Source organism: Littorina saxatilis, linkage group LG7 (assembly GCF_037325665.1).
Source record: "Littorina saxatilis isolate snail1 linkage group LG7, US_GU_Lsax_2.0, whole genome shotgun sequence".
In the NCBI taxonomy this organism is placed as follows: domain Eukaryota; kingdom Metazoa; phylum Mollusca; class Gastropoda; order Littorinimorpha; family Littorinidae; genus Littorina; species Littorina saxatilis.
This window is the reverse complement of record NC_090251.1, coordinates 39,158,685-39,182,724: the sequence shown is the minus strand read 5'-3', so window position 1 is coordinate 39,182,724 and position 24,040 is coordinate 39,158,685. Positions and strand designations below refer to the sequence as shown.

General features: G+C 43.9%; 1 protein-coding gene across 2 annotated transcripts in view; it reads left to right on the top strand.

Annotated features, from left to right (window-relative positions):
- Positions 1 to 24,040, top strand: part of LOC138971427 (cytoskeleton-associated protein 5-like) — a 118,526-nt gene that overhangs the window by 32,077 nt on the left and 62,409 nt on the right. The window contains exons 15-25 of one of the 2 annotated variants that reach the window (XM_070344154.1): positions 6,426 to 6,452; positions 7,719 to 7,739; positions 8,640 to 8,747; positions 10,072 to 10,182; positions 12,937 to 13,029; positions 13,562 to 13,747; positions 14,493 to 14,584; positions 16,251 to 16,308; positions 17,315 to 17,440; positions 18,030 to 18,178; positions 19,969 to 20,143. In XM_070344154.1, the coding sequence (XP_070200255.1) occupies positions 6,426 to 6,452; positions 7,719 to 7,739; positions 8,640 to 8,747; positions 10,072 to 10,182; positions 12,937 to 13,029; positions 13,562 to 13,747; positions 14,493 to 14,584; positions 16,251 to 16,308; positions 17,315 to 17,440; positions 18,030 to 18,178; positions 19,969 to 20,143 (1,146 nt within the window). The remainder of the gene's footprint in view (positions 1 to 6,425; positions 6,453 to 7,718; positions 7,740 to 8,639; positions 8,748 to 10,071; positions 10,183 to 12,936; positions 13,030 to 13,561; positions 13,748 to 14,492; positions 14,585 to 16,250; positions 16,309 to 17,314; positions 17,441 to 18,029; positions 18,179 to 19,968; positions 20,144 to 24,040) is intronic. The other variant, XM_070344155.1, reaches the window with a different exon arrangement.

Genomic DNA, 24,040 nt, shown 5'->3' with positions numbered 1-24,040 from the left:
ATGTGGCTAGGCCTATGTTATGGTGAGGTTCTCCTTACTTTACCTGCGTTTTTGCCTTCTGCTTTGTTAGTTGGTAAGCCATTTCATATTTCGTCATTACTTTGACAGGAATTTTTGTTATTGCTTAATTTTCGTCCGTTTTGGACTTCTAAATTTTGTCCAGTAACTTATCGCTTGGCCGCCATTTTGTGTATCAGCGTTGCTGACAGTGGTTTACTTGGCTAGGCTTTAGCAGGTATCTACCAGTCCGTAGGACTGGTCGTGGTTTCGGATTTAACATGTTTGTTATGTTTTGTTCGTTACTCTTTCTGCCTCGAACAAACACTTTGTGGGGCAGTCATATACTGTTGTACGTCCTGTTTCTTCTCCTCGCCTTCTCTGCCGTTAGCAGATCAGGTGTTGCAGGTGTCTGCTTTATCTTTGTGAAGAAATTTTCGCGTTCCAAGCCTGCGTCTTCCGTTGGTCCCGCTGTCTGTGGGCGACGTCACCTTGTAGGCTTCTTTGACGCTTCCGGCCGAGACGTTGTCTAGGGCGGATGTTTTGCTTCTTCGTCTTCTACCGCTGTGGTTGGCGATTCAAGTAAGTCGAGCTGGTCCACAGGCCCTCGTGAGGCCGTCGGACAGTCCCTGCTGGAACACAGCTCTTTTCGGCGGGTTCACGACCCGCAAACCCCTGTTCAGTCGCACCCTGGCTTCACTGAAGACCATTGTGTGGCTGAGCAATGGCGGCAGTTGGTTCCGGCTACTTCTCCGACGTACGCACCCGCTGGGGTCGTTTCCGGAGTTGTCTAGCCGTTTCCGACTGCTGCGCTTCCGGCACTCGCCGGAAGCATAGGTCCCCCGATGTACGCACCCGCTGTGGTCGTTTCCGGGGTTGACCAGGTCCCCCGATGTGCGCACCCGCTGTGGTCGTTTCCGGGGTTGACCGGACGTTGCCCCCCGGGCATTCGTCCTCTGTTCAGTCGCACCCTGGTTTCCTCGAAGACCATTGTGTGGCGGAGCAGTGGCGGTAGCCGTTTCCGGCGCTGCGCTTCCGGCACTCGCTGGAAGCATAGGTCCTCTGACGTACGCACCCGCTGTGGTCGTTTCCGGGGTTGACCGGACGTTGCCCCCCGGGCATTCGTCCTCTGTTCAGTCACACCCTGGCTTCCTCGAAGACCATTGTGTGGCGGAGCAATGGCGGTAGCCGTTTCTGGCGCTGCGCTTCCGGCACTCGCTGGAAGCATAGGTCCTCTGACGTACGCACCCGCTGTGGTCGTTTCCGGGGTTGACCGGACGTTGCCTTTTAGGGCATTCGGGCTTCCGGCCTCCGTCCTCGCATTCGGCGCTTCCGCTTTTCGCGGTCTCGTCTGGTGCTTTCCGGCTCCACCCGGATTTACTGCTCCTTTCGCTTCCACTTCCTCCCGGATGTCGGTAGCTGAGGAGCAACGCCAGCCCTTCGGGCAGGTGGTGTCTCAGCTCTGGCCGATGTAGTCAGCGTTTCAACCTTCGGTTGTCGCGTCGACTGCCGTTCCGGTGCCTGCGGCTGCAGACTTGCCGTCTTCTCTCTCTTAGCCTGGTCGAGGCATGAGTTAGGACGACGTCGGGGGGGACGGATTTCCGGTTTTCCGGTTATGCCGTTTCACCGGCCTTCCACCAGTACGTGGACTTCGGTTTTTTCGCCGGTTGTGTCGGACATTCAGTCTGTCGTCAGCGATTCCACACGTGCTGGTTATTGGGAAAAAGGCTTAACGCTGTCCTCTAAGCTGCGGCAGAGGTCACGTCGAAGGTTTTCCCGGGCGGGGCTTCGGCCTCCTACACTTCCTGTCTGGAAGCATAGGTTCTCCATCACAAGCGCACGTAGTGGCTTGTCTGGGGTTGATCGAGGACTGGCCTACGGGCGTTCGGGTTCCGGCCCCAGTCCTCTTCTGGTCTGTCTCACTCTTGTTCCGTCGTGGGCATTTGTGTTTCACCAGTGCGGCAGCCGTTGTCGGCGTGGTGTTTCCGGTTTTACTGGAAGCATAAGTCCTCCATTTCAAGTACACGTTGCGGTTTTGACTGGAGTTGACAGAGGACTGGCCTACGGGCGTTCGGGCTTCCGGCCTCAGTCTACTCTATGCATCTTTCGCTTCCGTTTTTTGCGGTTTTGTCTGCTGCATTTCCGGCTCTGTTCGGATACACTTCTCCTCTTCCTGACACTCCTTCGGAGGTCGGTGGGTGAGGAACAGCGGCTGGCCTACGGGCATTTAGGCTTTTAGCCTCAGCCGGGGCAGTCTTCACTTTACCTGTTGGGTGTTGCGTTTACTGCCTAGTCAGTTCGGGTGGCCCTGGACGTTTCCCCTATTCACGACCGTCAGTAGGGGGATAAGTCAGGTCTTTTTCCGGTTGGATGGTTTTCCGGTTTCCGGTCATCTCATTCATCAGTTTACCACCAGCAACTGTGACTTCGGTTTGCGTTCGTAGCTGAGCTATTCTGGTTCTCAGTCTTTAGTCAGCAATCGAACACGTTCTGGATTTCCGTCGCAGCTCAAGCTTCGGCTCAGGATTTCCCTTGGGTGCATCGACATTGGTGGCTTCCTTGTTGGTTGACTTTGTTGTCGATGTCGGACTTCCGTTCCGTGAAGATAGGATGTTTTTTCTACTTCCGGTTCCTTAGTCACCTTTTGTAGGTACCACGGTTTGCAGGTTTTGGCTAGGCCATCTCCTCCCGAAGGTGGTATCTCTAGTGTTTTGGTTCTGCCGCTGTTTCTACTATGGTTCAGTTCCGGAACATGCTCAGCCTTGGCTGGCTTCGGCTACACGGGCTTCACCTTTTGTTCCTTCTTGCTTATTCAGCCTTTGGAACTTGCCTCCTTTCTCTACTCTGTTGGCCAGCCCTTGCTAGGGTGAGCATGGAGCAGATGAGGCTGCCCTTCCTTCTCTACGCTCGTACGGCGGGTGTCGGAGGGACTCGTTTCTTTCGCGTTCTCAGTTCCCTGAACAGTCAAAGAGAGTCGCTTAAACTTTGCCTGCAGTAGAGATTCAGTCGAGTAGAGATCACCAGGTCTCTGACTGCTTTACAAAGGTTGAAGGAAGGTAGGGCTAGCATACTCAGAAACATGCTTAGCAGAAGCATGCTCATTCCTCTGGTTAAGCTAAGCTGGCAGCCAATAGGCAGCCTTGGCCGGGCAACAGCCATTCCACGTTGCGGCGATGGTGGTTGTTGCCTTCCCGTTTCTTGTGGCTTGTGGGGTTCTCTGGCTTCAGGTTACCCCTGTTTGGCCACAAACGTTCGGACTTTGGTCCTTGTTGTCTTTCATCGAGTCGGACTCTGTCTTTCTCTAGTGATCAGACGCGTTCTGGTGTTTCGTCCAAACTTAAGGTTCACTTGAGTTGGCCTCGGAAGTAACATTCAGGTTTTCCTGAGGGGGCATTGTCTTGGACAATGGATGTTTGAGGAGTAGTTCTTTGTGGCTTTCCTCCTCTCTCTCAGGTTTTGGCTACTCTTCTCCTTCGGGCAGAGGTTTAGTTAAGGTTCGGTTCCTGTGACTTCAGTCTTGGGCCTTTCCTCTCTTCTTCCTCATCTTAGTATGAGGCGAGTCCGGATGACGTCCGTTGGGTCGGGTTTCCTTACAGTCGCCCGGCTACAAAAGGCAACTTTGTCTAGGGCGGTTGTCCGTTTTTCTCCGCGTTGGACTCTGTCTTCAGACAGGGACAGACGCGCTCTGGGTTTCTGGCCAAACTCAGGTAGGCTCTTGATTTGGCTAGGAAGTTAACTGCCTGAGAACTCTGGTTTTGGGAGTCTTATGGCTGGCTGGCTTCACGGTTTACGTTTACCAGTCTTGGTTTTCTGCTTTCGGTTTTTGATTCACTCTCGATTACCTTCAAGCAGACTGTTTTGGGAACATTCTGGCTTTTAGCCATTTTGTTTATGGTTGCCAGTCACATCGGTTTTTGACCACCGTGGGTCCTCACTTCCGGTAGCTTACGCACAGTCGTAAGTGGCTGCTGTCGGGTGCTACCTCTCTCCCTGCGTTCGCAGGGACTGGTAGGGGATGACTGGCGACCTTCTATTTGTGAGTTTTCTCTTCGAGGTGGACTCTGGTACTTAGTGCTTGGATGTCTCTCTCTCGCTCTTTCGTGGGGATTGGTCACTCTTATTTTGAGCTGACTTCTTTCTCACAAGCCTTTTGGGCTTTACTACATCCCAAGGTTTGCAGACTTTGGCATGGTTGTCTTAAGGTCACCGCGGGGGTTCGTCCTTCTCAGTTGAGGGGACAACCTTACGCACGGATCTTCTCAGGACATTAGCATTTCCTTCCAATAAAAGGGGGGGGGGGGGGAAGCTTGTCTTTCCCTTGGCTCGCCAGGGTTATTAATCAAAGGCTTGGGTCTATTCCTGTGCTGTTTTTTACGGCTAGGAGATTGGAAGAAGTGCTGAGCACAGCTTTCTGGATCTCTGAGGTTGTCTCTTTCGCTTTGCCTGAGATACTTCTCGGCTGTCAATCAGGACTTTCCTTGGTTCCCTCACTGCCTGTTGGCAGTGGGCCAGCCCTGGCAAGGGCTTTTGAGTGGGTTAGATTTTCTTTCCCACTGGGACCGCCCTGATTCTTTGGCAGCGGTCCAGGTTTTTGGCAAGGTTTTTTGAGTGAGTTAGATTTTTCTTTCCCACCGCCTTGTTGTTGTAATCTGCTACATGTGATTCGGAGTAGGAATATGTAATTTAATCGAAAATTTTATTGTAAATTTTCATTTAATAAATATACCTACCCGAATCACATAGTATATTCCCTCCCGCCAACCCCGCTTTTGATTTGGAGAATTTATTCTTTAGGTCGAATGATATGAACCACGTGTTCAGTAGCAGTAGTGACATGGCATGCACGATGGGAGGTAACTCCCCGGGTGTATGGTCATTACCATGGCTACGTTTACACTTTTTGTGGTTGGGGTTGCTTCCCTTAGACGGTTAGCCTTTTCAGAACCTAGCATCTCCGATTGTGTCAATGCTACATGTGATTCGGGTAGGTATATTTATTAAATGAAAATTTACAATAAAATTTTCGATTTTTCAGCAAGACCGTATACTCGTAGCATCGTCAGTCCACGTACCGCTCATGGCAAAGGCAGTGAAATTGACAAGAAGAGCGGGGTAGTAGTTGCGCTAAGAAGGATAGCACGCTTTTCTGTACCTCTCTTTGTTTTAACTTTCTGAGCGTGTTTTTAATCCAAACATATCATATCTATATGTTTTTGGAATCAGGAACCGACAAGGAATAAGATGAAAGTGTTTTTAAATTGATTTGGACAATTTAATTTTGATAATAATTTTTATATATTTAATTTTCAGAGCTTGTTTTTAATCCGAATATAACATATTTATATGTTTTTGGAATCAGCAAATAATGGAGAATAAGATAAACGTAAATTTGGATCGTTTTATAAATTTTTATTTTTTTTTTACAATTTTCAGATTTTTAATGACCAAAGTCATTAATTAATTTTTAAGCCACAAAGCTGAAATGCAATACCGAAGTCCGGGCTTCGTCGAAGATTACTTGACCAAAATTTCAACCAATTTGGTTGAAAAATGAGGGCGTGACAGTGCCGCCTCAACTTTCACGAAAAGCCGGATATGACGTCATCAAAGACATTTATCAAAAAAAATGAAAAAAACGTTCGGGGATTTCATACCCAGGAACTCTCATGTCAAATTTCATAAAGATCGGTCCAGTAGTTTAGTCTGAATCGCTCTACACACACACACACACACACACACACACACACGCACATACACCACGACCCTCGTTTCGATTCCCCCTCGATGTTAAAATATTTAGTCAAAACTTGACTAAATATAAAAAATCAGGTCTTATAAGGCCCCCCCAAAAAAGGTCTGTTTACGGTAACCCGACCGACCCTAGTTTTTAGGCCCGACCCTAATCTTTTTTTTGGATCGTCGGAAAAACAAACAAAAAACGCATCCAAAATAGAGCTGTTTGCGCTCAGACAGCAGACGACAGAAGGGAGGTAAGCTCAAAGTACTGTTTATAGTTATGTTGGGCAAAAACAGGGATTGATGAGAAGAAATGAACTGTGAAACATCATAGAGAGGGAAGAAAAAAAAAGAAGAAAAAAAAGCCGACCTACCGACCCTATTTTTTCACCACATGTTACCGTAAACAGACCTTTTTTTTTTGGCCTAAAGGAGGGGATCTTGAAATGGAGGTAGATGTACAGAGACTATGAACTGAAAATCAAAAACAAAAAAAATCAAGGTCTTAAAAAAAGAGGAAGTATTAAATTTGGGGGTCTTAAAAGGGGGGTTCCACTGTTCTTGGAAACAATTAATCGAAAAATTGGTAGCAGCATCTTTCAGGTTTTTCGGTTGCTAATACCGTTTTGTGTTTGGGTGCTTTTGTTGCGGTGTTGTGTTAATGACGTACGGTGCGTGTAATCTGTCCACAGACTGTGCCTTCGGCTTCTGCAGAGGCGGTATGTCACTCTCCATTAGAGTGGAACTTTGTGTGTGTGTGTTTATGTGGAACTGTGTGTGTGTGTGTGGAACTGTGTGTGTGTGTGTGTGTGTGTGTGGAACTGTGTGTGTGTGTGTGTGTGTGTGTGTGGAACTGAGTGTGTGTGTGTGGAACTGTATGTGTGTGTGTGTGTGTGGAACTGTATGTGTGTGTGTGGAACTGTATGTGTGTGTGTGTGTGTGTTATTTTGAATGTAGTACATGTACTTTCATTTTAACCTTCACCGTTCTTCATGGGTCGTGGACGACACAGAACCTCACAAAAGTGTCTGTATCTGTGAAACTATTGGGAGTTTTTAATTGAAACTTTATGTAATCCTCAAACACCATAGGACCCTCCCATCGACCATTTTCTGAAGGATTATCTTTGTAAACAAACAAATAAACAATGACGTAATTTGAACTAGACAGTCCGGATGATGTGGGTCAAGGGCGACTTATATGGAATTAAAGAAGGATTTTACAATGTTTATCTCTATTCGGATGACGTAGGTTGTGTACGACGCATATTCTGCAAAGAGGCGGCAAAGAGTTTCTCCCTATTCTGATGGTGTGGGTCGTGTACGAACCATACTTTTTATGTTGAATCCTTTTTCTAAAGCATGGGTTGTACACTGACACAACCCACATCATCCTGACTGTGTAGTCCAAAGCTTGATCCGGTGAAGGTTATTAATGACTTCATGGGTGGGATTCCTTCTATATAAATGAAAGAAATCTGTATCAGAATTTGTTTGTTTTGTTTGTTTCACATGATGTTGATATGGTCAGTATTTTCCTGAGGTCAGTGTTTGAACAAATGACCATTGAGTCTTGCAGAACCTGATTTACTTTTGGTATTCCTAAAAAGTAAAATGCTTCAACGTTTTCTCCTTTTTCTTTTCTTTATTGATACAATGATGTTTGAATTGCAGAAGCTTTGTACATGTAGTTTTAAAAGTTCTTATAACTGCTGTGGACAGTAAAGCAATAAAAAAATCTCTTCTTCAATCTATTTATTGGCCAATTGTTTGTGAAGTAATTTAAATTGACTCTGTGTTGCTATATATAACAATATATTTATTCAGTTTTTCATACCTATCCACTCAACTTTTGTGATCTTTTGGAGTTTAGTTTTCTGCAGTTTTCACTATTTTGGAATAAGAAAGAATGGCTTAGTTGGGTGATGGTAAGATGATTTTGATTGCTTTTTTGTATTTGTTTTAATAAATGTTTTATCTTTTCAGGCCAAGCCAGCAGCTAAGAAGGTATGCTTTTGAATAATATTCTCAGAAAACTTTTTGTACAACATTGGGGCTTTAAACTTGCATACTAAATGCTACTGCTGATAGAGGTTCAGCATACAAGCTGGAATACAAACAGTGGAAATATATGAACATGAGGAAGATAACATTGCACTCTCATAAATCAAGGCAGTACAACAGTTGACAAACATTGTACAACACAGTAGCATAGAAACTTGCAAATATTTGACATAACAGGCAAAAGAACAACACATTTTGTCATGGGTTTCCTGTCCAAAAAAGAATGTTTGGGGGGAGTGTTTATTTTTCAATGGATAAAACCTATATGTGGACATTCAGTAAAGATTGCACAAAGAATTGCAACATTCAGTCTGCATCATAATTTCCACTTATCCCAATGTTTGGGAGCTCACTTATCCCAATGTTTGGGAGCAAAACAGGTCTGCTGAAGGCACCTTAGATTTAAGGTTGCTATTGGCATCCAGCCCAACACAGTAGCATAGAAACTTGCAAATATTTGACATAACAGGCAAAAGAACAACACATTTTGTCATGGGTTTCCTGTCAAAAAAAATGTTTGGGGGGTGTGTGTGTTGGGGGGGAGTGTTTATTTTTCAATGGATAAAACCTATATGTGGACATTCAGTAAAGATTGCACAAAGAATTGCAACATTCAGTCTGCATTATAATTTCCACTTATCCCAATGTTTGGGAGCTCACTTATCCCAATGTTTGGGAGCTCACTTATCCCAATGCTTGGGAGCTCACTTATCCCAATGTTTGGGAGCTAAACAGGTCTGCTGAAGGCACCTTAGATTTAAGGTTGCTATTGGCATCCAGCCCATACTGTATACACAGAAGCTAAATGTTCACAGCAAGTGCACATGTTTTGTTTGTCCACAGGCAGGGGCGAAAAAGCCAGCCAGCGCAGGCGGTAAAGTAGTCAAGGGAAAAGGAAAGGGAGGGGCCAAGGGAGGCAAGCCTGAACCAACAGCAGAACCCATCTTGTCTGTAAGTTTGGTTGGGGATTTTGGTCGTGAAGGTTTTTGTCAATTGTGTAAGTCCTTTTTGAATAATTTTTAAAAACGTTTTTTTTTATCTTTTCAGGCTCTTGCAATATCTTTAAGGACCAACCCTGTGACTTCTTTTTACCTAAATTTAATTTATACTTGAGTGTGGATCCTAAATGCCAGATATTATATATGTCACGATAGTTAAATTGAAAAACGTTTGAATGAAACCAACCTTAAAAGACACTCTTTATATGTGAAGAAATGCTACCAGTTATGTGTCTCATTATCTGAAGAGGCCTGTGCAGTTATGTGTCTCATTATCTGAAGAGGCCTGTGCAGTTCAGTGTCTCATTATCTGAAGAGGCCTGTGCAGTTTAGTGTCTCATTATCTGAAGAGGCCTGTGCAGTTCAGTGTCTCATTATCTGAAGAGGCCTGTGCAGTTTAGTTTGTCTCATTATCTGAAGAGGCCTGTGCAGTTATGTGTCTCATTATCTGAAGAGGCCTGTGCAGTTCAGTGTCTCATTATCTGAAGAGACCTGTGCAGTTTAGTGTCTCATTATCTGAAGAGGCCGGTGCAGTTCAGTGTCTCATTATCTGAAGAGGCCTGTGCAGTTCAGTGTCTAATTATCTGAAGAGGCCTGTGCAGTTCAGTGTCTCATTATCTGAAGAGGCCTGTGCAGTTCAGTGTCTCATTATCTGAAGAGGCCCGTGCAGTTCAGTGTCTCATTATCTGAAGAGGCCTGTGCAGTTCAGTGTCTCTTGAGCTTAAGAAGCCCTACGAGTTCCGTGTGTTTTGATCTAAAGAAGTACAGTGTTGTTCTCAAATTAAGTCTTTGGTCAACAATGCATGCTTTTCTTATCTGACGCATTGTTCTGACCTCTGGCCGGTCGACCGTCTGATGTGTTTTAACAGTAGGAGGTCTTTTGATTGAATAATAATTTTCTAGCCGGGACATTTGATCCCGTACATATTTTCAATCCAGGTCAAACTTACCTACATGTATTATTCTTTGCGACTTGAAACAAGATTGCCACCCCCTGTCCTATGCCTTTAGAATCACGTGCGATAAGTTCTGTCTTTTTATCTGAAGAAGTCGTACCAGTTCTATGTCTTTTGATCTCAAGAACAAGCTGTCTGGTCTGACAGTATAGACGTGTGATCGACAAGAAGAAGATCTCAAGAATCTTGTGCTACCAGATTTACGTCATGTGATCTGAAGAAGGGTCCTAAGATTGTTCTTGCTTTTGTTGTGTTTTGTGTTTTTAGCAAAATAGTGACTTAGATAAGAGGATTTAAAAAAATAGTTTTATTTGTTTGCAGGATGAGGCAGTGGAGGAAAAGGCAACGGAGGCCTTAAGTGCTGGTGTCCTCACTGGCCTGGCAAACGCTAACTGGAAGGAACGGCTTGCTGCCATGGAAAAGTTTGCTGACGTGAGTAGGGTGTTTCATGTTGAAATAGCTGAGTTTAATTGCATGGGTGGGATTCTTCCAAAGTTCCAGTATATGCCGGAAATCCGGATTTGTAATGTCTGTGGTGACGTTTTTTTTGTTCTTAATTATACAAATCCTTCAGCGTCTGGGGGCCCCCAGACCCCCCCACCCCCCCCCCCCCCCCCCCCCCCCCCCTTAGAATTCTTCAGGATTCATGACATTTTTCAGTCCCACCCATGCAATTGTGCTTAGTCTAAGTCTTTCTGTGGAGACAAATTGCAGAGCTCCCACTTTTCTGCAGTTTTGCAGATTTTCGTTAAAATGAGAAATCTATAGATGTGCCAAGAGACAGCTATCAGATTTCACCATTTTGAATGCAAATTTGAATTTTTTTATGAACCCCCTAGAATTGCAGGAGCTTTGCTTTTCTTCAAAGGAAGCCCTGCAATTGAGAAATGACTCATTTGTTCTGAAGAAATCTAAAATCATTTGGTTAAAAGCATCATTGATCATTTTCACACGTTTTCGGTAGTGTTCTAATCAACCTACATTACACTCTGTTACATTAATTAATTAATTAAATAAATCGCTTTGTTACAGTGATTTCTGTCATCATTAGCGTTGTTATAAACTGCATGTCTACAGACATACTATACTCAAAGGAAAAAGTTAGGGCCCGCCCTTGGAAAAACCAGCTGACTTCATCTGTGCCAAACTCCTTGTTCCTAAGTTTATAAAACCAAATGGCTGTCAGGCCGTACACACCAGTGGGTGAGCAATGCTGTGTTAGCAGGAAACTTGCTCGGGATCCACGGAGGCCTGGCTAGGATACGAGACAGAAACTGCCAAACTGCAAAAAGTGGACCATTTTTACGCTGGGGCATGGGCAAGCCTGGGCAGGAAAGATGAAAAATTTGTTATGCACATGCAGGGGGGATGTGTTAAGAGTGAACTGTTGTCACCAGTTAGGCTTTATAGCCCCGCAATTTTCCGCTAGCCACCATCTTCTCACTATGCCTCCCAGACGAAAGGTGACCACCTTCAACAAAGCCCGGGCCATCACATGGCTGCAAGACGGTGTAAGCAAGCAAGAAGTGGGCAGACGACTTGGAGTGTCCCATTCTGTCGTGGTCAGGCTGCATCAGAAGTTCCAGGCCACCAACAGCGTTCTGGAGAGGCCCAGGTCAGGACAGCCTAAGAAGACAACACAGCGTGAAGATCGCTTCATCAGAAGACAAGCTCTGCAGCAGCGAGGCACCACTGCAAACATCATCAGGGGCCATCTGAGGGTGGCAACAAACACGAACGTCAGCACGAAAACCATCCGCAAACGCCTGTACGAAGTTGGCCTGCGATCACTTCGTCCAGCTGTACGGCCACGACTGACAGCAGCTCATGGCCAGGCTCGTTTGGCGTTCTGTCACAACCATACCAGGTGGACACGCCAGCAATGGGCCGATGTGCTGTTCAGCGATGAGTCCCGCTTTAATCTGCACCATCATGACGGTCGGGCTCGTGTGTGGAGGCGTCAGGGTGAGCGGTTCAACAACGGTCTGGTGCAGGAGAGGGTGGCCTTCGGCGGGGGCTCCTTCAGTTTTCGACACAGAACCCCCCTCTACCCCATTGTTGGCAACCTGACGGGCCAGCGCTACAGAGATGAGATTGTCGCCCCTTTGGTTCTACCCGCTCCACACCAGATTGGTGTGCAGGCTGTGTTCCAGGACGATAACGCGACACCTCACAGAGCGAGGCTGGTCAACAACTTCATCCAGCAGGCTGGTGTCACCAGGATGAACTGGCCGGCCTGCAGCCCTGATTTCAACCCCATCGAGCACCTGTGGGATGAGCTGGACAGGCGAGTGAGGAACAACCACCCACCCCCAAGGAACCTGCAGCAACTGCTTCAGTTCCTGCAAATCGAATGGCAGGCCATTCCCCAGGCCTTCTGCAGGAAGCTGGTAAACTCGATGCGGAACAGGACTGCAGGAGGCATCGCAAAACGCGGCGGACACACCCATTACTGAACTGTTCGGAACTTGCAAATTTTGTTTTCGACCCCCATGTTGTTTCAGAGCTTGTTGACATGTAATGCGTGAATGAAATATCACCATATTTTGGAAAAGGATCGCAGAGATAATGAATTAAACATGTTACAAATTTGATTTAATTTTGTTTGGTGGTTTGGAAGCTGTGTTTGTTTGCGTAAGTGGTCCCTAACTTTTTCCTATGAGTGCATATTGTACATTTAGATATTTAGTCTCCAAGTTTGTGTAAGTCAAGTTCTCCGCCAGTAGTGTGTCATCATTTCAATTGTCAAGTCTACACTAATTCAATGGCAATGGACAACGATTTACAGTAGTTCAGGAACAAAAATCACCATCTCCAACCAACAGCTACTTGCCCAGTGCAATCAAGAGAGCATGGAGACCATCGTCACAAGAAGGCGGTGGAAATGGATTGGACATGTCTTACGGCGAAGACAGCAGGACAGTATCATCAGGACTGCCCTTCACTGGACACCAGAGTGAAAGCGGAAGAGAGGAAGACCCAAGAACACCTGGCGACGAACGGTTGAGGGAGAACTGAAGACCCTGAACCAGATGTGGGGTACCATCCAGAGACTCTCCCAGAACAGACAGTAGTGGAGGCCCTTCGTTGCTGCCCTACATGCCAACCGGCATAACGGGCAAACCAACCACCACCAGGAACAAAAAGAAACAGTTGATGATGATGATGATCGTTTATCTTTTTCAGACGGTGAAGTCTATGAGCAAGGAGGAGGTCCAGAGCCAGGTTTTTGTACGATCAATACAGAAAAAGCCAGGGCTCAAGGAGAACAATTTTCAGGTAATCTTGTCTCTTGCTTTGCAGTACAATTCACCACAACTTTATTTAAGCACGACATTGAACAGGAGACCTTTTTTGCTGATAAATCTTCTGTAACCCCAAAGATAATCAAACAAACAAGCACCAAAAAAACCCCAAATAACTACTGAATAACAAGCACAAAAACAAAACGATAAACAAAAATGTAATTACACTTTGTGCAGTGTCAATATGGACGCTTTAGGCCAAACAAAAATATATGTTGGTTTAGGGTAACCCGACCGACCCTATTTTTTTCCCGCCGACCCTAAAACTTTGTCAATTCTCAAAACAAACAAAAAACTTTTGGCAGGCACATTGTGTGAACCATACCGAGACTAAGGGAAGTAACCACCTTTAAAATTGACTAAATTAAAAAAAAAGATTAAAAAAAGAAAAAGGAAAGCCGACCTACCAACCCTATCTTTTTTGGTCACGTTTGAGAGGAAAAAATAAGGTCCCTTCCCTCTTTTTATGCCTAACACTTTTGATTTATTCTTTTATTTCAACACAGGTGCTGAAATTGAAACTGGAGCTGTTGGCTTACCTGGCCCAGAATTCCAAGTTCTCTCGCCAGTCGGCAGAATTTGTGCTGGCTGAACTCATCGACAAAATTGGTGACGTCAAAAATGGCGCCGCGGCTCAGGAAGCTCTGAGCTGCATAAGTGAGGCTTGCTCACTGGAGTTTGTGTCTGAACAGGTAAGGCGCAGGCTTTTGCAAGCTAAGGTAGACAAAAATCAGGCATACCAAGTCAAAAAAAGTTCTCCCCCGAAATCAGCGTATGCTTCCTGAATTGCGGGGTAAAAACAGCCATACACGTAAAAATCCACTCGTGCAATAAAATGAGTGAACATGGGAGTTTCAGTCCATGATTGAAGAAGAAGAAGAAGAAAATGTTCAACTTAGCAGACTAAATGGCAAGAATGTATGCAGAGGAATCAGCTCTACTCCCAAGCTTGGTAGTGAAAAGCATGAGCAGGGCATGTGCAGGTGGAGACGGCATTGTGAAAACATTTGTGTGTTGACAGTGGCCAGGTTAAGGAGTAGATTTGGTATGGCATGCAGTGCCTTGAAAGACATTTTTCCGCAGAACTTTTCTTCTTCTTCTGCGTTCGTGGGCTGAAACTCCCACGTACACTCGTGTTTTTAGCACGAGTGGAATTTTACGTGTATGACCGGTTTTTACCCCGCCATTAAGGCAGCCATACGCCGTTTTCGGAGGAATTCCGCAGAACTAAAGTATTATGATACTCTGCATCCAAATTGTGACAGAAGAATTAGTTCACTCTGTGCAAAGTAACACTTTGTATATGATATCATTGAAAACCAATCTTTGAGCGAATGGGCATTCCAGTGACATTATGAGGGGAATTATGAACGGTGGAACCAAGGCTAGCAATAATGCTTTTTGTAATGTAACGTTGTATCTCTTCTTGTTTTCCAGGTGATGGCATTGGCCTTCGAGCAGAAAAATCCCAAGAACCAGTCAGAATCCTTGAATTGGTTGGCCGGTGCCATCAGAGAATTTGGCTTCAAGTATGTGTTTTAATGCTAAAATGGGTGTGTTTTATTTGGGATTTGGTCTAAAGGTCAAGTTTAGTTTGGGGGCTTTTGAACTCTCATATTCAGACAAATCTTTTTCAATTGTTTTAACATTTTATTTTAGTCAATGGTTTTGTGAAGTCAGTTAATGAATTATGCCTTTTTCATTAAATTAAGTGCTCCATCACATAACTTTTCATAGTACAATCTACTCCAATGAATTCAAGCTTACCCATTGTGAACATATTATGCATGTAAAGGCCTTCCTTAATGGAGCCCAAAGTTGACTTTGCAAAGACTTTGCAGAGTCTTTTTATATTTAGTCAAGTTTTGACTAAATATTTTAACATCGAGGGGGAATCGAAACGAGGGTCGTGGTGTATGTGCGTGTGTGTGTCTGTCTGTCTGTCTGTCTGTGTGTGTGTGTAGAGCGATTCAGACCAAACTACTGGACCGATCTTGATGAAATTTTACATGAGAGTTCCTGAGATTGATATCCCCGAACGTTTTTTTCATTTTTTTGATAAATGTCTTTGATGACGTCATATCCGGCTTTTCGTGAAAGTTGAGGCGGCACTGTCACGCCCTCAATTTTCAACCAAATTGGTTGAAATTTTGGTCAAGTAATCTTCGACGAAGCCCGGGGTTCGGTATTGCATTTCAGCTTGGTGGTTTAAAAATTAATTAATGACTTTCGTCATTAAAAATCTAAAAATTGTAAAAAAAAATAAAAATTTATAAAACGATCCAAATTTACGTTTATCTTATTCTCCATCATTTGCTGATTCCAAAAACATATAAAATTAAATATATAAAAATTATTATCAAAATTAAATTGTCCAAATCAATTTAAAAACACTTTCATCTTATTCCTTGTCGGTTCCTGATTCCAAAAACATATAGATATGATATGTTTGGATTAAAAACACGCTCAGAAAGTTAAAACAAAGAGAGGTACAGAAAAGCGTGCTATCCTTCTTAGCGCAACTACTACCCCGCTCTTCTTGTCAATTTCACTGCCTTTGCCACGAGCGGTGGACTGACGATGCTACGAGTATACGGTCTTGCTGAAAAATTACATTGCGTTCACTTTCATTCTGTGAGCTCCACAGCTACTTGACTAAATATTGTATTTTCGCCTTACGCGACTTGTTACCTTCGTGCAATGAGCTTTGTGAAGTAGACTTCGCGAAGTCAAATTGGCCCAACTAATACAGTGGAACCCCCCTTTTAAGACCTCCAAAAATCTTTGAAAATCAGGTCTTAAAAAGGAGGGAGTCTTAAAATGGGGGTAATTTTACAGAGGTTAAGAACAGAAAGTCTGAGAAAACAGGGTCTTAAAAAGGAGGAAGTCTTAAATTGGGGGGTCTTAAAAGGGGGGTTCCAGTGTATTAGGGAATAGGCTTTAAGTACTGTTTGTGTGTGTGTGTGTGTCAGTGTGTGCGTGTGGGTGTAAGTGAGTCTGTGTATGCAGTTCTGTTAGCACTCTGTTTGGTTGTTGTGTTTGAATGTATTATGTATTGAATGAACTCAAACCAAGATGTATTCCTGTGTAATGCACGTGGTTGAAATACAGTCTTATGTCTTATGTCTTGAACTTGTAAGTTTTTGTGTGTGGCTGGTGCGATAACTATTTTTTAACAAGAATGTTTTCTCGCAGAGTGAACATCAAACCTATGATAGCAGCCATCAACAAGGGACTTGCCGCCACAAACCCTGTAAGTATGAGACCAGTACTGAGGTACACGAAGCCAACTGGGTGCCACCCGACTTGGTTGGAATAAGCTGTGGGGTCTCACTTTCAACCAATCCGACCCCGCGGCTGCATCCCACCCGTCTGGGTGGCATCCAGTTTCACTTCGTGCACCTGAGCCTTGATCAGTTGATGTTAAGTTATCGTATCCTTCTACCAGTTTTGCTGATAAAGCCTGTTCTCAGTGTCAGTCTCTCGAAATAGCCCTGTGTGGTGTTCATTGTCATGCTGAATTGAATCTCAACATGGTTACTTTTCTTTCAGTGTGTGATGTCACTCCCATGATAAGCCAATGTAGTAGTTTGTCGTCTTGAAATAATTGAACTCTACACTTCTTTTTCTGTTCTAAGAAGATAAAAATAAGAAAATCTTGCTTTCTTATTACACTATCAGCCTTAGTTTATTGGTGTGGGAAGGAATTATTTCTGGAAGTTGGGCAGGAGTGAGTTTGTGTGTGTGTGCTCGGTGCTTGTGTGTGTGTGTGTGTGTGTGTGTGTGCTCGGTGCTTGTGTGTGTGTGCTCGGTGCTTGTGTGTGTGTGCTCGGTGCTTGTGTGTGTGTGCTCGGTGCTTGTGTGTGTGTGTGTGTGTGTGTGTGTGTGTGTGTGTGTGTGTGTGTGTGTGTGTGTGTGTGTGTACTCGGTGCTTGTGTGTGTGTGTGTGTGTGTGTGTGTGTGTGTGTGTGTGTTCTAAAAGGTTCTAAGAGCGATGTTACTAAAGATAACAAGTCTTAAGGGTTATCAGTCTTCATACCTTCCAATGTTTAAAAACAAAAAAAAGTTGAACAAATTAGAAATCAAACTAACAGATAGTGTGTGTGTGTGTGTGTGTGTGAGTGTGTGTGTGTGTGTGTGTGTGTGTGTGTGTGTGTGTGCGTGCGTGCGTGTGTGTGTGCGTGCGTGCGTGCGTGCGTGCGTGCGTGCGTGCGCGTGTGTGTGTGTGTGTGTGTGTGTGCGTGCGTGTGTGTGTGCAGGCTGTGAGGGCGTCTGCCATCAGTGTGCTGGGTACAGCCTACATGTACATGGGGGCCAAGCTGCGCATGTTTTTTGACGAGGAGAAACCTGCTCTGCTGCAGCTGATTGACGCAGAGATTGAGAAGGTAAAAGGGTTTACATGTTGCTTTTTCTGCCTTTGCTTTTTTTGTAAAAGCCATGGTCCAGATTACACAATTCTTAAAGTTTTTAGGAGCTGCTGTTTTTTGTATGCCTTGTTTTCACTTCAAGAGACACATCACCAGTTTTCCCCTTCTCAACAGCACCAAACAGTAAAACTAATCGTCATTTTACTTGAATGAAATGCAAACAACCCTAGTGTTGTGGCACTGCCTGCAAGCTCATTTGTATATGCGCCCAAAATGGTCCAAGCAAGGTCATCACTTTTGCCAACGTGTCATGCCTAATCGTTTTTCTTTCCATTGTAATCAGCAAAGCATATTTATCTGAATAGACTGCATATAATTTTTAAAGGAGTTTCTGGCCCTAGGCTTATCTAATTCATTAGCAACGATATGTGAATAATTTTGTATTTGTACCTAAAAACACTTTCCTCAGAGAGATTTTGAGGCTTCAAACTTTTTGAAGGACAGTGTATTGAACACTAGAATTTGGTAGCCAGCATCTTTATCAAGAAACCATGAAAAACCAGACCCAAAACATTTTCCCTCTGCATCATACATGTTTTATTTTCAGGTAAAAGACGCAAAGCCTCCAGCTCCCACGCGAGGTCTGACCCCTGGAGGAGAGGGAGGGGAGGAGGAGGATGAAGAGGGGGGACAGGAGGGGGGTGCTGCCGCTGAAGAAGTGGAGATACAGGATCTTGTCCCTCGCACAGACATCAGGTACGCTCAATGTTTTGGATGAGATTGTGAGTGTGTACATTATGTGCTTGTGGGTGTTGTTGTGTTAGCCGTCTTCTTTTTTTTTGGGGGGGGGGGGGGGGGGGTATTTTGTTTGGTTTTGGTGTTTTAGCGTATTTGTTCATATTGTTGTAACTATGTTTATTTCGTTTTTGATGAATGTACGTGTGCTGCAAGTTAAGCAGAAGCTATAAGCATGTTAATATTGTTACTCAGGGGTGTTGCTAGACATTTTCATGTTGGGACATTTGGCCGAAACTGTCAGAAAGCTTTAGGACATCTTGAACAATTTTCGGCCATTATTTTGGCTCATACAAAGTCACCGCAACATTGAAGCACAAGACTCAAGAGGGGAACACCAATACATACAATCATTATCTTAGGAACACAGATTACAGGGGCGGAACAGTTAAGCCAGAGGGGGGAGGGTACAACCTGGGGTCCAGGGTCCCGTTGGGGGTCTGGGGGGCAAAGCCCCACTGAAGCAGAAGAATTTTAGCTATTTTATAAACAATTTGTGGCTTATCCTTGATTTTAAACATGATCAACTGGTGTCAGCAGCCACTCAGTATTTCTTTTAACGTTAGTATTGAAATTTAAATAATGTCAATTTATCTTCACTGGTCTAATATAGGTGGTCTATGCTGATATCTGCTCCCGACATCATATAGTATGGTTAGAAGGAAGACATGTCGCATACTGTGACAATTAAACAATTAACTCTTCCCCCGGCTTTACAGACAGAATTTTTTTGGTTTTTTTGTTTTTTTGTTGGGGGGGGGGGGGGGGGGTCCGGAACCCCCGTAACAACCCCCCTAATCCGCCCCTGGATTATATGTTGCTTACTGCAACTGAAACAATCAGCTTCGCTGATTTAACTACATCAGACACCAGTTCTCTGAAACTTTTTCAAACCTTTAACTTTAATTTCTTGAAAGTAAAACTCGTCCAATCTTGTGCTAATCTGGACAAGCCTTGGGAAACATGACTGGTAAAACACCAATAAAAAACCGTGTAGGGTGAGCCATTTTGTTTGGAAACCACGATTTGGAGGATGCTTTTCATTCTCTGGCTCAGCAGATTTCGATTCGCGGTGACTATCGTCTGCTATGTCGTCTGCTTCAATCGACTCGACAACACTACTACCACTCACACTGACACTGTCCACATTCGCAGTGTTCCTGTCATTTTGTCCGGAATCATTTAGCAAACCTTGGCCAATTTAGTTATTTATTTTTTGGTTGCGACATGATGTTCAAATCCAAATCGAAAGCACTGACTGATTGATAAACTATCGCGAACCGGCGAACGCAAACGCTGAGAGTGTGGTTTCCCTTGTCCAAGGTAAACCACTCTGGCATCTATATTTTTTGGCACTGGCTTCCGTTCAAAACATTGATGTATCGTTTTTGGTATTCGCGAAGGAAATAAACGTCAGTGAGTTGACCAAGTACATCGGCAGCAGTTTTAGCAATCAAAGCCTGACCAATACAAAAAAAACTGGACAAACTTTGGCCGATTTAGGCGAATACCCTTCGGACATTTGGCCGATAGGGACATGAAAGTTTCGGCCAAAGTAAAAAATAATCGGCGATTGGCCGAAGGGCCGACCCAAACGACACCCCTGTTACTCAGAAAGGAAGCAAGATGTCTCAGTCTTACGTTTATTTATTTCTCTCAGTCACCAGGTTTTGTATGCTTACGCTTTACAAATAGGACTTCCATCTCTTTTTGTCTACTTTGATAAATCATTTTTTCACATTCTCTTGCAGCGAGCGAATCACAGATGACCTGCTGACCCAGATGACGGACAAGAACTGGAAGGTTCGCAACGAGGCGCTGATCAAGGTGACTGATATCCTGAAGGAAGCCAAGTTTGTCACCGCCAACCTGGGAGGTCTGCCCGAAGCCATCAAAGCTCGCCTCAGTGAATCCAACAAAAATCTGGTCAGTGCTTTGATGTCTCGTTGTGTGTTTTGGTATCCATGCTACTTCTAGATATCCAGCAAACTTTTGTACAACTACCGTCACTACAAAATCTTAGATTCACTCTTCAACTGCTGCTATATTTTGAGACGAGAGAACCAATTTGAAGTGAAGCTAAATACCCGTTTAGTGTTGTTCCCAGGCCCCAGTCTTCGGTCATTTAGGCATACTCAGACCTGGGAACCCATACGATTTCGACGTATTGTGTACGCATGATTGTCGAGAATACGATCAGTACGGTCAGTGGAAAAAAAATACGACCAGAAACATTCCTAGACTACTTTTCTTCACAAGCCCATCTCGAAGCCGATCCAGTATTTTTACACATGATTACAGTTTTTGTCAGAAAACATTGACAAAAAGCATTTGTTTTAAATGTATAGGTAAACTTAATTAATGGTGTGACGGACGCGTGTGAAGCATGCTTTAATCATGGATGTTCATATCATGTGCTGTGTGGAGTACTCTCATTTTTCTGAAAATACACCAAGTTTGTTTGAGAATACTCTAAGTGCAAAACAGGGGTTCCCAGGTCTGCATACTATTTTGATCTGACGCATTGTTCTGACCCATGGCCAGTTGAATGTCCTATAACTTTGACATGCAAGATGTCTTCTGACACAACAATTTTTCTTGCAGCCAAGACATTTTGACCGATATATATTTGAATCCAGGTCCAACTGACCCATTGTCCTCTGGGTCTGGGAACAACACTGGCCATTATTTCATATTTCATTTCACTAGTAAATCAACTGGTGTCAAGGCTGAGATATTGCTGTCGCTTAACTGTGATGTTAGAGCTGTAAGGCTCAACTTTCATTTATGGGTCATTCTCAGATTACTGTCCCTGAGGGGGGTGACCTACTTCATGAAAGGTTTACAACCATCATTTTTCATCAAATCAACTACATGCTGTATCTGTATTGTGTCTCAAGGAATACATTTATATGTTTTCAACCCAAATTTGACTACTTTTTCATTGGGACATTGCAAATTTGTTTAACATTTTAGTTTGCTAAAAATCGGCTGATTGAAAGCCGCCATTCTGTGACATTCCTCTCGACGAAAAACAGACATTTATCTCCAGTAAACTAAGAGTGAAGAGTGCAAACAAAGTGTACATGTGCAAAGAGATTATGTGCATGTTTATGACCACAATATCCGTTTTAAAAAAATCGTTGTTTACACAGTAATTTGACTGGGCCCAAAATGCTGTTCGGTCGAGGCATCGTGTCACAAATTATCCGGCACAGATAACCACTCATGGGCACACAATAACAATGTGTTGGATCTACCTTGCAGGGACACTTTATTTGTACACATTACTGCTGCACAAACACAGCTTTTGTTGCTAAATATATAGTTTTGTTTGCCGGTAAATGCAACATGAATCTCAGAGGTGGTCTTGGTGTCACACATTTTGGCCTCGACCGAATAAGACGTTTTTGCATTTAATTAAATAATGAACAATATTTTTTAAAAACTACTTAAACACAATTTCATCCTGTCATAAGCCTGGAACCAGAAATGCTCACAGACCTGTTTACCCTCCCGGATTGTCCGGAATTATTACGGATTTGGGGTCTAAATTCTGGTATTACGGAATACTACCGAAAATTCCGGAAATTCCGGTCGAGAGAACCTTTTTCGTGCGTGAAAATTCGAAGTCGAAATAGTGGTAGTCACCAGGACTGTGATTTCAAGGCTGACCGAAACAGCCTTTTCTGCGCATGTGCACAGCAAGGTATTTGTCGGATTCCGCGGATTTGAGATCGAAATTTGGTCCGAAGGGTAGACTAAGTAATATAGGGCCGATCTCTGTGGGGACGAAATGCCAACCAAAAAAGCGAAAGTTGTACAGAAATATCGGCAAAACTATTAAGTCAAGTGGCGGTGTCTGGTGAAGTTTAAGAAGAGCGAACCACATTCATTTTGGTGATCAACTTGAGATCAGTGCAACAGCAAAGCTAGTCAGTTTACGAGTCACGTCGCGGCACGTGTCCCAAGGTTAGACGCAGCATTAGTTTTAACAAAATGCAGTACACAAATGAACATGAAAACAAACAAAAACACGAAATTATGTTTGGCAAAACATGAGCCTGCTTCGCATCGAGTTTATTTGACCTAGGTCTCTACTTCCACAGATTCTCTCAGACCTGCGAACCGATCTCTCACTACGGTCAGTCGCGCCAGAGACATAGATGTAGGTCTATGGTCGCGCTCATCAGTTACTTGGCTGTTGCCGAAATTCAAGTCTTTCTGAGTCTAAAACTGATCTCCATTAATATTTCTCCAATATAGCAAAGATCACAGTTCTTTGAATCGAAAAACTTACAACAGAATGTTTAAATGAAATAAACGAATTAATGCAGGATGTCTGATGTGACAGAATGTAAGGTGGTTTTGTTCACATGCATCTTCAAGCGACTGTAAATAGTCCAAGGGCGGAGGGGTGGGGGGATGTTACAGGGGTTCCGGACCCCCCCCCCCCCCCCCCCCCCCTTGCTGTCAAAAAAGCAAAAAAAAACCAAAACAATAATTCAGTCTGTGGGAAAAAAAACTACTGAAAGACATTTTCTGTCTGTGAAATTGTTGTTGTTGTCGGGAGCAGATATCAATGAAGATAAATTGCCATTATTTAATACTAACTTTAAAAGAAATAATGAGTGGCTGCTGACACCAATTGGCAATTTATCATGTTTAAAATCAAGGATAAGCTACAAATTGTTAATAAAATAGCTAAAATTCTTCAGCCAGACCCCCCCAACCCCTGGACCCCAGGTTGTACCCCCCCCCCCCCCCCCCCCCCCCCCTAGCTCTCTTGCTCCGCCCCTGAATACTGGGGTTTTTTTTTTAGATAAAGTAAACTTGTCTTAGTTAACTTGCATATTATATATCAGGTGTCTTGTGTTTGTGTGTGTGTGTCATCGAGCTTCTGTGTGTGTAGTACAATACTGTTAAACATGGTTATCAATCTTGTACTTGTTTTGCATGGTAGCGCGCGAATAAACGTGTCGTTTAATCGTTTTCGAGCTGGTTCAGTTTATGGTTGATAAAAAAGATTACTCAAAGATGCCTCAAATTACGGAAAAGTACCAGCTGCATTCCTGATTTTCATTTGGGGGGGTAAACAGGTCTGTGCTCACAACAGTAGAAATAGTTGGTTATTGAGCGCGAGACTTGCAGCTTAACTTCCGTGTCTGTCAAATTGTCAATGCCTCGACAGAACATGGATTTGGACTGTTACGTACCTTGCCGCTCCATATAAGGGAAACCAACAAGTTTTTCTGAGCTTTTTGTCCACTTATAGTTTTATCACACCCTACTATATTGCACATGAAGTTTTCACCGATTTTCTTTTAACTTTATTTTTCAATGACTATGTGAGAATGTCATGCTTTTGGACCATGACTCTGAGAATGACCCACATGCCTGTTCAAAGCTGTTAGATCATTCTTTTTGACAGTCAGTATCATAAGTACATGTGGCATGAAGCTGGAATTCCATCCATAAGGGATTCTGGTTTGATACAGGTTTTTACGGGTGGTGTGGTAGAAAGAAAACAAGTCGCGTAAGGCGAAAATACAACATTTAGTCAAGCTCAGTCAAACTCACAGAATGAAACTAAACGCATTGCATTTTTTCCGCAAGACCGTACACTCGTAGCATCGTCTGTCCACCGCTCGTGGCAAAGGCAGTGAAATTAACAATCCAGAAAAGCGCGGTAGCGGTTGCGCTGAGGAGGATAGCCCGCTTTTCTATATCTCTTTTCTTTTTAACTCTCTGAACGTGTTTTTAATCCAAGCATATCATATCTATATGTTTTTGGAATCAGGAACAGACAAGGAATAAGATAAA